Here is a 14,669-nt window from a genome sequence, read left to right on the forward strand (position 1 = left end):
CAAGTCACCTAGAAACCCAGAAAGAGAGGGAGCTGGTTCTGGGGGAGGAGGGATCAGTCAAGGAGGAGCTGGCCCTGCAGGCCTCTTTGCCCCAGGCTCTCAGACCCCCAAAGGGAGCCCAGTCTGGTACAGATGGTCCTCAAAATCCCCACTATGTTGGATACCAACTCTAACCTAAGGAATTTCCTTGTCTTTGGCTGAGGCCCTGTGGAGTGTGATTATCTCCATTTGAGGCCCAGAGAGGGGAAGGGACTTGCTCAAGGTCACACAGCTTTACAGGAGGATTTCAGCCTCTGACTTGAAGGCCGCCTCGTGCTGCCTCCACTCCTTGCCCTTGAGGAGAAAAAGGGGAATAGGACTTGTCGTCCTGGTCTTCTCTCAGCAGATCAGCAGAGCCATAACCCTCAGAGACCCAGGGATCACCAGGTCTCATTGGATAGAGCCATACAGGGTGGAGATTGTCCTCTGCTCCCATAGTCTCTCTGTGCCTCAGTCACCTTGTCTAGGAGCTGGAGGTTGTCGGAGTGTGAAATAAGCAAATGGGTACCAGATGACCCTGGCTACAGGCAGCTGGATATCTAAGGAGGGGCTAGCAGGCTGTGGGGTCATCAGAGGAAGGAGAAAAGGACAGGGGAGTCAGGGTTTGAGCTGTGGGCCCTAGGCCTTGGACAGGTATACTTCATAAAAGCATTGGGCAGCAGCATCTTCAAAAACAGTATGGGAGACTGTTTCCTGGGCCTGAGCCTCTCCCCCCGCCCCATGTCTCCGGAGGCCAAAGCAGCCCTCATTAAAGGGCTCCTTCCTCCTCGGACACTTTTTTCCAGGCTTCGTAATGGTAATAGGGTTTCTCAGCAAGCAGTAATGGTGGAAGGAAGGCCGCCTTTCCGGCCTCTACCCTCGATTAAGGGAGTGGTCATGGCCCACAGGACCCTCCCCAGGGTCTCGCTTCAAGGAGGCTCATGAAAGCAGCCTTAGCTGCACTCTGGTGGAGGGGGGCTGGGACCCCAGCAGGGGTGGGGCTGGGGAAGCCACCAGCTGGAAGAATGAGGAGCAGCCCTGGCAGCATACTCCAGTGGGGGGAGGGGGTGTGTGTTTCAGGCAGGAAGTCAAAGGCTGGGATGTGGGCACAGAGCACTGAGCTCTAGACCCCCAACCACTGGAGGTCAATAGAATCAGCCCCCTTGAAGAGACGAAAGGCAGGTAAGTGACTTGCCTGAGTCCTCGCACCCTACTGGGCAGAGCCAGGATGTGAACCCAGCTCTTGCACTCAGTTCTGTGCAGGGCAGCCCAGCCTCCAAGAGGCTGCAGGCCAGCATGGCCTTCTGCACTAACTCTTCTCAGGGTGGGTGGCCATGGGAAGGGACTGCATGGACCAGAGAGTCAGCCCCAGGAATCTGGGAGTGCCCTGGGGGTGGCATAGGAGATGGAGAGAGGGAAAGACAGGAAGAGCACTCGGGTTCCTCCCTGTTCTGCCCAAAGAATCCCCAGGGGATACCCCCTGAAATTTCTTTTTCCCACCCCCACCCCCCTGAAATTTTGACATGACAGCCATGAATGGAGATGGGACAGAAAGGTTAGCACTATGAGTCACAGCATCTGGGGTGCAGAGCTGGGGCTGATACCCAGATTTCATAGCCTGTAGGACCCATTCCCACAGCAAGCTATGGTATATTCCCCCTCTTAACCATGAGCACCTCCAAGTCCCTATTCAATGCTCTGGTTCAGAAAGAGCAGACAAGCTTTGGTGGGGTGAGGTGGGGTGTGGTGGGGAATTTGGACTTGGGTAAATTGCTCCTCCCAACAGGCCAGGCTCAGAGCCAGAGGCCAGGCCAGGAATTGGGCTCCTAGTGGAAAGGGGGAGTCCTATATAATCTACAAGAGCAAGGGTCAGCCCTTCCCTAGCCCTCCCAGGTTGGGTGAAGGGGGGCTAAGGCCAGAAAGAAGGCTGAGAAGGAAGGAGGTATTAGCTCACTCTACCTACCCCAGGCTGAGCCTGGCAAGCCTGCCCCTCCACTCAGGCCCCTCAGCAAGAAGCCCACCTCAATCCCCCTCCACACCCCATACCCCTCCATTCCAAGCAGCCTCTGCCTTCTCGTATTCTCTTCTCTCCAATTACCAGCCTGAAGTCCTGGGTTCGAGTTCAGCTACAGCACCAGCTGTGTGACCCTAGGCTAGTCTCAACCCCTCTCTGAGCCCCACCCACCTGCTGCAGAGGGTGTCTCCAGCATCCAGAGAAGTGTCTGTGAAGGACTAGGACAGAATCATTTACTGCCTCTCAGACCCTGAGACTCTGCTTGGCACTTCAGAGGGTAAGCCTGCCATCTGTGGAAGCATCCCAGAGGAGCTGCACAACCTTGTTGGGTGGTATCTAAGGGGAGGTAGAGGGATGACTAGAGACTTCATTTCAGGTTCACAAGCTGAGCTGCATCTCTATCTAGCTGTGTGACTTAATGAACTTCTGTGGTAGTCATTGAACATTCCATGCATTTTCCTATTTATCTTCACCACAACCTTAGGAGGAAATGGAGGCTCAAATGAAACCATTCATTCTTTTATGCAGTCATTTGTTCAAACCAATAGTTTTCGAGCACCTACTACTGAGTCTCACATAGGTGCTGAGAGTTCAGCAAGAACCAGGTAATTTGCTGGATACACATGGGTTTGAAGCAGGAGCAGGCCCACTCAACCACAAGCATCAGCAATAAACAAGGGCAGGACAGGTCTCCGCACCATGGAGCTCACAGACTAGAAGTGGGAGACAGACAATGAACAAATGAAAGAGAGTATTTAAAGATACAGAAAATCAAACGGGGTTGGGGGAGTGAGATGCGAGGTCTGCTTAAGAGAGGTGGGGCAGGAACTGCGCCTGTCAGATCTGAAGGACAGAAGGAGCCTCAGAGCCAGGATCTGCGGGAGAGCGAGTGAGGTGCCTTCATGCTGGAATCGACTGTGTAGAGCAGTCTCTAGGAAAGCTTATTATGGGTCAGTTGTTGTCATGAGTATCTTTATGCCTGAGTTTCCTTGTTTGTACACAGACGCTGAGGGGTGCGGAGGGCCGTGCCCCGTGGCGGCTAGCCCTACGAGGGCGCCCCAAACAAGTTCTGTGTTTCCCGGTCCCCGCTCCGCTGCGGGGGAGAGACGGCCATGTGGGGCCAGACTCTGCGAACTACATTCCCCATAATTCCGTTCACCGCCGCCACCTTGGCCGGTGGGCGGTGGCTGCCTGGGGTCTGGCCCTTCAGGCCGCCCGGCCAGTTCTGCTCACCCCCATTCTGGGCCTCCACCATCGGGGGTGCGGGATCCCGCCGAGTAGGGCGTCCGGGGACCTGGGCAACTCCTGTCTGCTTTCTCCACTCCTCCACACTTGGGATCCCAGTCCACGTGTCGGTCCGTACGGAGAAGCCTGCTCGCCCCTCGCTGGCCAAGGGTCGAAGTACCCAGACGTTAGGGGCTCCCACGTCTCCTCGCCGGACACCTACCCTGCACACAGTGCCCACTCCCCTCCCTTTCCAGACGCCCCCTTGTTTTTGCTTCAGTGATGAGAGAACACTAGGGTTCCAGAGAGAGAGCAAATCCTGGTACCCGGCGCTTAGAACATCTGGGTTTGGGGCAGGGAAGTTAATAGAGATAGCGGACAACCAAGCCCAAACCCCTGAAGAGTAGACCCTCCCCTATCCTCTGCTCGGGGGCAGGGTGGAGGTGAGGAGGACTGCAGAAGGCTGGCCCTTTAAGGGGGTGTGGTCGGGGGGCGGGGGAAGCCAGCGAGACAGAGAAAGCGGCTTCGGCGGCGGCGGCTCGGGCGGCGGCCGCGGGGGACAAAGGGCGGGCGGATCGGTGGGTAGGGGGCGGGGCGCGGCCAAGTCTGGCCCGGGGGCTCCGCATGCTGCAGCAGCCCCCGGGCGCCCCCTCCGCCGCCCTCGCCGCGGAGCTGCGCGGAGCCGATCCCACCAGCTAACCCGAGCCAGCGGCCCGCAGCCAGCCGGCGGGCGTCCCGGAGGCGGCGGCGCAGGGAGGGGCCGGACGCGCGCACGTGGCCCCGGCGGCCGCCATGGCGGACAGCGGCCCCGCGGGGGGCGCGGCGTTGGCAGCCCCGGCACCCGGGCCGGGCAGTGGCGGCCCAGGGCCCCGCGTCTACTTTCAGAGTCCCCCTGGGGCTGCAGGCGAGGGCCCGGGCGGTGCGGACGACGAGGGCCCAGTGAGGCGCCAAGGGAAGGTCACGGTCAAGTACGACCGCAAGGAGCTACGGAAGCGCCTCAACCTGGAGGAGTGGATCCTGGAGCAGCTCACTCGCCTCTACGACTGTCAGGTGTGTCCCCCACCCTGTACCGACACCCTAAAGTCGGTCCCGAGTCGGGCTGCCTGGGAAACCCACCTTGAGCCCGCTTGTCACCTGGTCAGTGGGCGCTCTGCTTCCGCGCTCTCCTCTCCTGTCTATTCCCCGTCCCCAATGTATGCTCTTTCTTGTCTGACTTCAGTCCGCCCCAGTTTTCCTCTTTGCCTCCCTCATGCCTTTACTCTGGTCAAGCCTAGGGTCCTCTAGAAGCCTCCAGGGATAGCCTGGGCTAGCAGTGGAAGGAGGTCTTAGTGCCTGCTAACCTAGACTGGTTAAAAGACGCTAGCCTGGTTGGTGGGGCGACCATAAAGTGTCTGGGTTATTCTAATGGGCTAGCCTGGAGCTCCATCTTGGCATGGGGGCAGACTAGCCTGCTTTCTGGGTTCTGCTTCCCCACCCCATGACTCCTTCCTTGCTCAAATGGTGACTCAGTCCCCTGGGGGCAGGGTGGAGGAGTGGGCTTGCCCTGTGCTGCCTTCCCTAGCCCAGCCCTGGAATTCAGCTGGCTCTAGACTAGATAGGCTCTTCCTGGGGGGTGGGGGTGGGGTGGGGGAGGGCACCCCTCCCTCAGCAAAGCATGGGCTCTTTGTTTCCCCTTTACTGGGCCTGGGTCCTTCCCACTGACCCCTCACCCTTCATTTCCTCCTCACTCCTGGGAAGCTGTGACAGGTGTTTGGGGGAGGGGAAGAGGCTGTGATGAGCTGGGACAGCTGGCCCTACTTGCTCTGGTTGAAATGGGGGGCCCGGAAGTTAGGGAGACACATCTGCAGGGTTCCCAGCCCAGGGTCCCCAGCTCTGTCTGGCCCTGTCTGGCACCCAGGGTGCCCAACTGGCAGAGACAGGAAGCTCCCCCCCCCCCCCCGACCGGGCAGTTTGCCTTGGCACGAGCCTGATCTGTTTTCTTCCTTGGAGCAGCTGCCACTGTCTGCTGGTCAGAGAGCTGGCTCGTCCTGCAGTAGGGCAGGGGCCTCAGCCAGCGAGCCCCTCTCACACCCTCTCTCCCAACTCAGGCCCTTGTCTCTCCCTCCTCCCCCACCCCCACCCCAGGAAGAGGAGATCCCAGAGCTGGAGATTGATGTGGATGAACTCCTAGACATGGAGAGTGATGATACCAGGGCTGCCAGGGTCAAGGTGAGAGAGGGGCTGGAGGGCAGCAGGGTCAGGTCAGGGGAGCTGGGAGTAGAGGGCTGCCTGGAGGCACTGCCCCTTGGGTAAGCAAGACACTGGAACCAGGCCTTCTGTGGTCTGAGTCAGCCAGCTTTGTGACGCTGGGCCTCAGATTCTGCCTCCATCAAATGGGGTTAATGGTAACTTGCCTTATTATGGCATCTCCTCTGCCTCAGGGTAGCCCCAGTCCCTTGGAAGTGGGTATGGGTAAACTCAAGGCACCCGTTCCTGAGAGCTCACAGTTATACTTCCCCCATGTCCCACTAGGAGCTGCTGGTTGACTGTTACAAACCCACTGAGGTAAGTAAGTGGTTTCCCCAGAGGGAGGAGTAAGAGGAGCCTAGCTCCTGTCATCTTGGGACCTGGTCTCCCTAATGTCCTCCCTCCTGTCCAGGCCTTCATCTCTGGCCTGCTGGACAAGATCCGGGGCATGCAGAAGCTGAGCACACCCCAGAAGAAGTAAGGGTCCTCAACCCAGGTGAACGGTGGCTCCCACAGGACAATCGCTGCCCCCTGACCTCGTAGCAACAGCAATACCAGGGGACCCTGCGGCCAGGCCTGGTGCCATGAGCAGGGCTCCCCGTACCCCTGGCCCAGGGGCCTCTTCCCTGCCCCCTCAGTTTTCCATTTTTGGGGTTTTTTATTGTTATTAAACTGATGGGACTTTTTGTGTTTTTATATTGACTCTGCGGCACGGGCCCTTTAATAAAGCTAGGATATGCCTTTGGTGCAGCTAACAGGTTTGGCTGGTCTCTTTTAGGGGGGACATACTGCTTTACAACTCCTGCCAGCTTAGCTTCTTCCCAGGTGACCACAGGCCTTCCTGAGGGCCACGCAGCCATGGAGATAGCCCAGTGCTGGCTCCCAGACCAGGAGCTGGAAGTGGCTGGGGAGCTGGGGGGGAGCAGTGTTGCTGTTGGCAGGCAAGAACACTCTTTTTTCCCTTGGGGCAAGAGCCACCATGCCACCCAGGGACTGGCCATCTTGACCTCCAGGCTATTGAGCCTAGATCCCAAGGCTCTAAAAGCCCAAAATGAGAGGGGTGGCTGGGACTATGGTTTCTAAGTCTCTGAGGGCCCACAAATAAACACAGGCTCACTTCATGAGCTTTAAGGGTTTTTTTTTGTTTTTTTGTTTTGTTTTGTTTATTCTGGTCCCTGATGGCCTCTCCACTGCCCCACCCCAACTTGGCTACAGTTCTGAACGTCGCTCGATTTTGAGCAGTTCCACCTCGAACACCAGGGTTGCACCACCTGCAGGGGAGAAGTGGGGTCAGAATGAGAACCAGGGCCACAGGGAGATGGGATGGTGCAAGAGATAGGGGCAGACAACTTGGGCCAGTGAAGCAACGTTCTCCACAACTAGACTGAAGAACAAAACGACAGCAACTTGTGTGTTCTCTTCCCCCAAGTCCCCAGCGCTGTTCCCATCCCCCCAATTCCCCAATTCAAAAAATCTAAAAAAAAAAAAAGAGATAGGGGCAGAAAGGTATATTACCTGGAATCTTTGGGGGGGCTCCCCGCTCTCCGTACCCTGTCAAAGATGCACAAAGAAACAAAGTGAGCTGTGGCCAGGCAAAGAAAGAGGTTCTGCAGACATCCAGACCTCTGCCCATCTTAAACAAGAAGCCCAGAAATTGAGAAGGTATAATGGATGGGAAGGGGCTGTGAGAGGGCCGAGGGTGGGTATCAGAGCCGAATGCCCCAAGGGTCTTGTCCTGTCCTCATTGTTGGACGTTGCCAGACTTGGAAGAGGTATGAACTGTAATGAATGGATGGGGGAGACAAATGCAGAGGCTAAACCAGCCTTCACCCTTCCCTAGACATGCACCCCGAACCCTATCCTGGCTCAGGAAGGTCCTCTTACCCAGCTCTGATGGGATCACCAGCTTCCGCTTTTCCCCCTCACACATCCTGCAGGACAACACGTGTTCAGCACATGGCAGCACTCAGGCTCCCTGCCCCCCCATCCCATCCTTGGGGCTTGCCTCCCACAGTTCACCTCCTGGACCACAGCTATGGCCCCTTGACTCACCCCAGCAGCCCCTGGTCCCAGCCCTTGATGACCTGGCCCGTGCCCAGGGAGAAGACAAAGGGCTGGTTCTGGGGCAGGCTGCTGTCAAACTCCGTCCCATCTTCCAGCTTCCCCTGTGGGACCATGGGAAGGCCAGTGAGGAGAAGCGTCTACTCTGATAGCCACCCCCAGCTGCTCTCCTCATCAAGCTGGCCCCCCACAGCATTGGTGGCCATTGTCCTAGAAGGGGACAGAGCTTTAGGCAGCTCACAGTACACTGTAACTGCTTGCTGTGCCAACCTGGGGAATAGCGAAGAGCAGGGTAGAGGGATGGAAACTGGCATAGAGGGAAGAGGGGACTTGCCCAAGGTCACCCACCTTGTTGGCAGAGCAACCAGGCTCCCAAGTTCTTTCTGGCTCCAGAAGCCCCACCCACACACCAAAACTCCGCCTCCTTCACCCACCGTGTAGTGCATGTGCAGGACATCCCCCTTGCGCGATTTGATGGGACAGTGATCTACTCGCTTCTTGACCCCGATCTGCAGCTTCCTTTTGCCCTCGGCACCGGCGGCTGTGGCCAGGGCGCTCAGGCAGATGGACAGTACTGTCAGGACCCAGCTCAGCCTCATGTCTCTGCGGGGACAGACCCCGACCGACCAACCGACCGGGAGGGTGGGAAGGGCATGGAATACCAGCAGGAAGAGGGAGGACTCCACCCCCACCATACCTTGCCTGCCCCTGGGGATCCCCTTGTCCCAGGTCACCGCCCCACTCCCCCGGGCTCCACGGCCACACTTACCAGTCCAGTGAGAAGGGGGCTGGCCCGAGGACCCCAGCAGCGGGGAGAGGGGGTCAGGGGAGGCCACAGCAGCCAGGGCCCCGCCCCTTTGCTCACCCCCAGCCCTTCCTTCCCTCCTGGTCCCCAGATCTGTTCAATTCCCACCCGTCCCTTTACGCAAAGTCCAGACCCTATCTGACTGCACAGCAGTTGCCCCGACCCGGCGATCCCACTCACGCCACACCCAGTTGCCCCCCGCCCAGCATACCCACACCTCTGCAGCCGCTGCAGGGGGCCGGCCACGAGGCACCCACACATCGCCGCTAGGTGGCTCCGGGGAACCCCGGTCATCTGGTGATACCCCCCAGGCTGGCCCTGTGCCTCCCCCGGGGGCGCCGCCCCAGCTCTGAGCCCTCGGGGGTCTGCGGGGTACCCAGACTGGCCCCGTGTCCGGTGGCCGCCGAGCCCGCTCCACCCACACCACCTCTCCTGGGGGAGTTCTCGGCCTACCGCGCCCCCAGGCCCGGCCACCACGGAGACCGCCCCCGCGTGGACGCCCCGGGCCATTACCTGGGCCTACCCCTGCGCTTGGTTCCTTCGCCCCACCCTTTAGAGGGCGTAGTTCCGCCCCTGGCCCTGAAGCCCCACCCTCGGTAGAACTAGACCTCTTTTCCTGAACAGTAGCCACGCCACTCACCGGCTGAAACCCCGCCCCCAGCGCCTGGGCCCCGTCCCCCTTGGTCTCCAAATCCGAGACTCCGCCTTCCGCCTGTTCCAGCTCCTCCTCCAAGGACCAGGCTCCGTCCCCCACCAGCCCTAGCTCCGCCTCCAGCCCTAGAGCCCCGCCTTCCACTGGTACCAGCTTAGAGGTCCCACCAGTGTCTGTTCCACGTCCCGCCCCGAGTCCCGGGACTCCGCCCCGTGCGGCATGAGAACCCTCCCCCTGCGGCATCCCCAGACAGCTCCGACCCCAACCCCCAATTTCCTCGTAACCTATACCTCGTTGACACCCGGCGCCCCGGCCTGATCCAGCCTGCCCCCTTACACCCCGGCTCCCCCCAGCCCGGGCTGTGGCCCCCGCTCACCTCCTCACCGCGCCCCCGGAGTCAACCCAGTCGTGCTGCCGCCTCTGCGCAGGCGCATCATCGTCGCTACCAGGCCGGGCCACGCCGCCCGCCCTTATTGGACCGTGCGAAAGCGGCTGCCACACGCCGGCTGGGGCAGCTTCTTCCCTAGCTCCGCCCCTGCGACACCATGTGACTTCCGTCATTTCCTGTAGAGCGGTGGTCTGTAAGGTTAGGTGAAAGTGACTTCCGGAAGTGCCGAAGGGCCGAAGGCACTTCCGGCTGAGGTGAAATTAAGGTCAGGCGGGCGCGGAGGGGGTCTTGAGAGGCCATTTTATGTCACCCCCAGCGCTCCTGTTTGCCCCCGGGTCTCTTCAGGATCCACAACCCTCAGTTGCTTTGGAAAGAGCCTGGGCTTCAGAGTGAGACGGGTTTGAATTCAGGGTCCGCTTCTCATTGACTGGCTCTGTGACCTTGGGCAAGTTCCTTCGCCTGGTAGGATTTGTGTCCCTGTAACACGGGCTTGATAACACCCACCCTGCAAGGGTCCCTGTAGGATTGCGGCGATGGTGTGCACCGCCAGGCCCTGGCCCACAGCGAATGCTCTTCCTTTTTCTCTCCCCCAGCATCCAGGCCTGCCTTTACTTGCCGCACACTGACCACTGAGTCAGACTAATGGTCTGGCTGGGCCAGGTCCCCAACCACTTATTTTGAGGCTCACCAGCACGCAGCAGGGCCCAGAAAATATCTCAATTGAAGTAACGAACCTGCCTTTGGGAGGCAGCTAAACCTAAGTTGAGTGTTAGGGAGACAGCTGATTGGGTCAAATCCCCAGGTCCATCAGCTTTTCTGAGCCTATTTCTTCAATTGAAAAAGGAAGATAGCCACAGCACTGACCTCAGAATTGAAGACTGAGCAAGGAGGGGTATATGAAGCATTGTGCATGTCCAGTGGGTCTAAGTGGACTCAGGAGATGGTAGCTCTAGGTCCCTAATCTTTGTCTCACTCTAATTGGGCTATGGCATTTTCACTGATAGAATATCTGTTATGATATGAACGTTATTAATCACTCAGGAATTACATCTTCTGGTTTAACCCCACTTTTGCCTTGGGCCCAGCAAGATAACTACCCCATCCTTCAATCTAAACCGCAGAGAAGGCCTCCATGAGGTTGGCTGCTTTGGGTTAACCTCTGTCCCTGAATGTCCTGCCTCAGCAGGGCAAAGGCATTTGTATCCAGAGCTGGCCTTTGGAACACCCCCTCACCATTCAGCCCTAGGGGCACTGGAGGCTGCAGGCTGAGCACTGAGCTTGGGCTGGGTCAGACAAAGGTCAGAAGGGTCCCAAGCAGGGGCTGGTGAGGGGCACCCAAGGTGCAAGGGAGGTTAAAGTGGAGAAGGCTGTGGCTGGGGTGCGGGGGGGCCTGTCTTCTAAACCAGCCACAGACCTTTGGTTCTTCCCATTCAGGGAGATGGGAGTGAAGTGGAGACAGGCCAGCTGTGTGACTTTAGAGTTAAGCTACAGGGAGGAAAAGCAGCAAATGCAGAGTGCTACCCAGCAGGAAAGACGGGTGTTCTTTTCTATTATGTGAAGACACACTCAAACTTGCCTGGAGCCCAAGGGTCCGGACCACAGCAATCATCCGTTCCCTCCATGTGCACATGTGGAAACCTGAGGCTCAGAAAGAGGGAGTAATGATACCCAAAGTCAGCAGATCTGGGTCCTGACCTCAAGCTCATTGTCCATAATAGGCCATCTCCTTCCAGAAAGACAACCTTGTGATAAGCAGGGGGATAGGGACTCCCCAGGGCCAGGCATAACACGAATGTGAAGAATACATGATTCTGGCTCTGTCTGACCTGGGGTGGGGCCTTGGGCCTCATTTCCCTCCATCTGCACAACGAATGGAGTAAGAAGCTCTGGGTCTAGGAGGCAGTGTGATGCAGACATTCATGCCTAAATCAGCCAGCCTGTACAATGACAAACAGGGACACAGGCAGGGACAGCTCCTTCCATCTCTTTTATCAGGATTGGGGGTGTGGGGGTCACAGTTCTCACACCAAGGCCCAACTCCCATTATTTGCAGAGGATCAAGGTCTTCTTAGTGAGGGGAGGGTGGGGCCAGTCGTAAGATGCTCACTTGCACAGTGTGGTTAAACAATGAGACAGGACCCCATTCTCTCCCAAGTTGGTACGCGACCCCTCTTGCTGCCTCCAAGTCTCCTCATCCAACTCTGCCCATCCTATTGGATGGCAGCCTTGCAAAGACAAGGGATGGCCAGAAAGCCCTGAGAGGCCCAGGTCCTGGAGCAGCTTCCGCCTGGGCTGAGGTCTTGAGGGGCTGGGATGTTCTCACAAGGCTGCCCTCTAGTCCCCCTCTGGGGTTTGGCCTATGAGGCAAGTGTCCCTGCTGAGTCTGAAAAGCAACGTGTCATCTTCGCAGCTTCCGGCACCTAAAGAGGGGAGGAGGAAGGGGGTGTGGTCATGCTGCCACAGCTCAGCACCTGCTCCTCTGGACTCACCCCCTTGTTACCTTCTGTGAACCCCATTCTCTACTAACACTCCTGGGAAGCCCCAACTGGCCTCGCCCACATGATGCTACCCATGGCCTTGCTGTGGAAGGGAGGGGTGGTGAGAAGTCCCCAGAGGAGGGTGGACAGTGTTACACTATGTCCCCTGGCTTCTCAGAGCCCACAAGGTGGGACAAATGTCTACCACAGGGGCTTCTAGGAAGGCCCAGAGCTTTGCAAATTGGAAAGCTGTCTCTCTAACTTCTACTCCAGGCACATGTCACCTCCTCCAGGGCATCTCTGACCTCACAAAGACAATGTCAAGTGCCCCTTACCATAGGCCTTGATAGCCTCTGTTGGCATCATGTATCCTTCCTTATGTCTGACTTCCGCATTAGAATGTGTGCCTTGTTTATGCCGCTCCCAGTGCCAGCAGACGCTTGGTAAATATTTGTTCAACACATTCAAGCTTCCCCTATCCTGGCTCTTCTCCCACTGGCAGGCTCACCTTGGACATGCTCCAGGACAGGGCCTTGCTGCCTTCCCAAACAACTGCCACCCCACAACTCACCTGCAGGTGTCTGGGTTGAGCTCTAAGCCCCGCCCTTGGCAACGGAGGAAGCTGCGGCGTCGGCAGCTGCAGCGACAGGTCCTGGGGTCAGGGCGCTGGCGGCGCTGGGTGCAGCGTGGGCAGAGGGGCCTGGGGCTGGAGTGGGATGGGTGATGTCAGCTGGGGAGGGTGCTCCGGGGGAAGAGTCCCAGCCCGGAACAGAGCGGGGCTGGGGACGGTGGTGGGGAGTGGCAGCCCTAGGAGGAGAAGCAATATGTCTGGGGCGGGAAGGAAGAGTCTTCCCGGGAAGGAGCTGCGGTGAGGTCAGAGCATACAGACTGGAGAGCAAAGGAAAAAGGCAGAGGGGGGCACACCTGACACACTCGTACAGTCCCCGCCCCACCCACAGGCTACATTCTGGGCACTGGGCCTGGTCTCCAACCCCACCTCAGCAGGAGGCCAAGAGACTCACCTGTCTGGCTTCACAGCACTCTCTCTTTTTTTTGGTCTGAAAAGTAAGAGACACCGACAGAGACAAGGAGGAGGAGGATCAGGAAAGCCCAGCATCCTACTCTGTTGCCCCAGATCCCAGGCCTACTCCGGCTCCACCCTCGGAATCCTGGTCCCCACTGCGGTGTACCACCATGCCCAGCACCCCCTAAGCCTGGTCTCTGCGAGCTCAGACGTGGGGCTTGGCTGGCACCTGCATTCACACTGGCTGTGTTCTTCCAGGGACATTTCCCCCAGCTGACTGCTCGGGTACCGGATCATAAGGATCTGCGCTCGGAAGAATGGAGAGACAATGAGAAAGAGAGAGAGAGGAAGAGAAGAAGGGGACACTCCATGGGCTGGAGGGAGTACAGCTCGCCCACCAGCCAGGGCCCTGGCCGTCACCCCCTCAGTCCCCAGAGTGCCAGCATCCACCCCAGCCAGGCATGTGCCACCTGCCCCAGTACCTGCATTCTGACTTGGTGCTGCCCAGTAGGCACGCACTCTAGGCCATCGTCAGGGCAGCAGCCACCGCAGCGCTGCACAGTCACACAGCTGGGCACCAGTTGCTTGGCCACGGTGCCCATGAGCTCCACAGTCAGGGGCACCACCACCTCCCGCGGCTGGCAGGTGGCACGAGCATACACATCTATCCATGACACCACTGGGGACACATGTATAAGGGTTAAGTCCCCACTGGATGTCCTGCAGCTGTTCCCTGGCTCCTCTACCCCTGTGCCCAGCAGCTGTGCTCCCTAGTTCCTGTGTCGCAGCCACTCTCCACTAGCCCCACCTTCTGCCCTCCCAACCTGCCTTCCCCTACCGTCTTCATCCAGAACCCAGGAACCCCACTGCCTCAATTTCCACTTCTGTGAAATGGGCAGATTATTAAGAGTTTGCATCTTACAGAGCAGCTGTGATTACACACGATGATGGACACACAACAAACCTTCTTAGTGCTGGCTAGAGAGAAGTTATTGTTACTATTACCTTTCTTCTGGTGGCCAGGGACATCAGGCTGGGAGACAGGAACCTGTAGGAGAGAAGAGAGCTGGACTCAAGGTGCACTCTAGTTAGGGCTAGCCCTGTCACTGTCCCCAAGGCTCTATCTACCCTTGCAGTCAGGAGGTTTCAACTCCTCTCTGACATTTTCCCAGATTGCTCTACTTCTGGGTCCACTCTAGCTTTACCTGTCCTCTCCTGGCCACCGGGGACCTGCCCCTGGCCACGACCTGCCAGGTGCGCTCTGCTGGCAAAGAGGAATCTCCAAGCCTGCGGACCAGGCTTGGTCCGGTGACCACAGGTCAGAAGGGGTCACAGTGGGCGCCAAACTAGGTCCTGCGGGCACCGAGGCGGCTCCGCCTCCTGCTGCGCCCAAGGGATGGGGTGGGGCGGGGGAGTGGCCCCGGGACTGGGTTGGCGGGCCAGCGGGGAGGGACATCTCCCGGGGGATGCCCTGGCGGGACTCCTGAGACGCCACCGTCCGCGGTCCGACCTGCGGATCCCCTCTGTAGAGGCCTCTTAGCGCCTCCCCACTTCCGCCAACCTTGAGAGAGGGCACGGCAGGCGGGCGGGATGTAGGGGACGCACGTACCTGGGCGGGGGCCAGCTGCAGGAGCGCGGCGAGCAGCAGGCGGCGGAGCAGGGGGCTCATGGTGCCCGCGGGGGCCGCGCGCCAGGGGCGCCCGCATTGCCCTAGCCCGGCGGCGCCGGGGGCGGCGGCAGCCAGAGCCCCATGGCGCGGGCCCGGGTGCGACGGGCGGGG

At 58.9% G+C, this 14,669-nt stretch overlaps 3 protein-coding genes across 8 annotated transcripts; 1 reads left to right on the forward strand and 2 right to left on the reverse strand.

The window, feature by feature from the left end:
* Positions 1 to 3,865: 3,865 nt before the first annotated feature.
* Positions 3,866 to 6,237, forward strand: PPP1R14B (protein phosphatase 1 regulatory inhibitor subunit 14B). The gene is given in 6 exon segments (XM_019645340.1): positions 3,866 to 3,914; positions 3,917 to 4,023; positions 4,025 to 4,306; positions 5,381 to 5,464; positions 5,768 to 5,800; positions 5,895 to 6,237. Coding segments are annotated over 6 exon segments (609 nt in total). The 5' UTR covers positions 3,866 to 3,880; the 3' UTR covers positions 5,964 to 6,237.
* Positions 6,238 to 6,603: 366 nt separating this feature from the next.
* FKBP2 (FKBP prolyl isomerase 2) lies at positions 6,604 to 9,553 on the reverse strand. Of its 5 annotated transcripts, none has more exons than XM_019645333.1 (6): positions 9,377 to 9,553; positions 7,978 to 8,146; positions 7,535 to 7,647; positions 7,367 to 7,413; positions 6,998 to 7,033; positions 6,604 to 6,753 (listed from the first exon to the last, which is right to left on the reverse strand). In XM_019645333.1, exons 2-6 carry the CDS (start codon positions 8,140 to 8,142, stop codon positions 6,692 to 6,694), a joined length of 423 nt encoding a protein of 140 aa, XP_019500878.1. In that variant the 5' UTR covers positions 8,143 to 8,146; positions 9,377 to 9,553; the 3' UTR covers positions 6,604 to 6,691. The 5 variants fall into 5 exon arrangements, with proteins under 5 accessions (XP_019500878.1, XP_019500881.1, XP_019500880.1 ...); XM_019645336.1 differs by lacking the exon at positions 9,377 to 9,553 and adding an exon at positions 8,862 to 8,963; XM_019645335.1 differs by lacking the exon at positions 9,377 to 9,553 and adding an exon at positions 8,566 to 8,854.
* A 1,803-nt stretch (positions 9,554 to 11,356) lies between these two features.
* On the reverse strand, positions 11,357 to 14,663 carry VEGFB (vascular endothelial growth factor B). Of its 2 annotated transcripts, none has more exons than XM_019645339.1 (7): positions 14,499 to 14,663; positions 13,895 to 13,937; positions 13,372 to 13,568; positions 13,119 to 13,192; positions 12,888 to 12,923; positions 12,437 to 12,571; positions 11,357 to 11,808 (listed from the first exon to the last, which is right to left on the reverse strand). In XM_019645339.1, the coding sequence occupies exons 1-7, from the start codon at positions 14,556 to 14,558 to the stop codon at positions 11,787 to 11,789; spliced, it is 567 nt and encodes a 188-aa protein (XP_019500884.1). In that variant the 5' UTR covers positions 14,559 to 14,663; the 3' UTR covers positions 11,357 to 11,786. The 2 variants fall into 2 exon arrangements, with proteins under 2 accessions (XP_019500884.1, XP_019500883.1); XM_019645338.1 differs by having other exon boundaries at positions 12,437 to 12,672.
* Between the last annotated feature and the right edge of the window lie 6 nt (positions 14,664 to 14,669).

This window comes from Hipposideros armiger, unplaced genomic scaffold, assembly GCF_001890085.2.
Source record: "Hipposideros armiger isolate ML-2016 unplaced genomic scaffold, ASM189008v1 scaffold_93, whole genome shotgun sequence".
Classification (NCBI taxonomy): domain Eukaryota; kingdom Metazoa; phylum Chordata; class Mammalia; order Chiroptera; family Hipposideridae; genus Hipposideros; species Hipposideros armiger.

Excerpts from the sequence above, each read along its gene's own strand:
- FKBP2 (XM_019645334.1), bottom strand. The coding sequence starts at position 8,642 with ATGACCGGGGTTCCCCGGAGCCACCTAGCGGCGATGTGTGGGTGCCTC. Across the intron at positions 8,147-8,559 it reads CAGCGGCTGCAGAGGTGTGG|AGACATGAGGCTGAGCTGGG; the intron begins GTATGCTGGGCG and ends CTGTCCCCGCAG. Across the intron at positions 7,034-7,366 it reads GGTGATCCCATCAGAGCTGG|GGTACGGAGAGCGGGGAGCC; the intron begins GTAAGAGGACCT and ends CATCTTTGACAG.
- VEGFB (XM_019645338.1), bottom strand. The coding sequence starts at position 14,558 with ATGAGCCCCCTGCTCCGCCGCCTGCTGCTCGCCGCGCTCCTGCAGCTG. Across the intron at positions 13,193-13,371 it reads AGCACCAAGTCAGAATGCAG|ATCCTTATGATCCGGTACCC; the intron begins GTACTGGGGCAG and ends TTCCGAGCGCAG. Across the intron at positions 12,924-13,118 it reads CACAGCCAGTGTGAATGCAG|ACCAAAAAAAAGAGAGAGTG; the intron begins GTGCCAGCCAAG and ends CTTACTTTTCAG.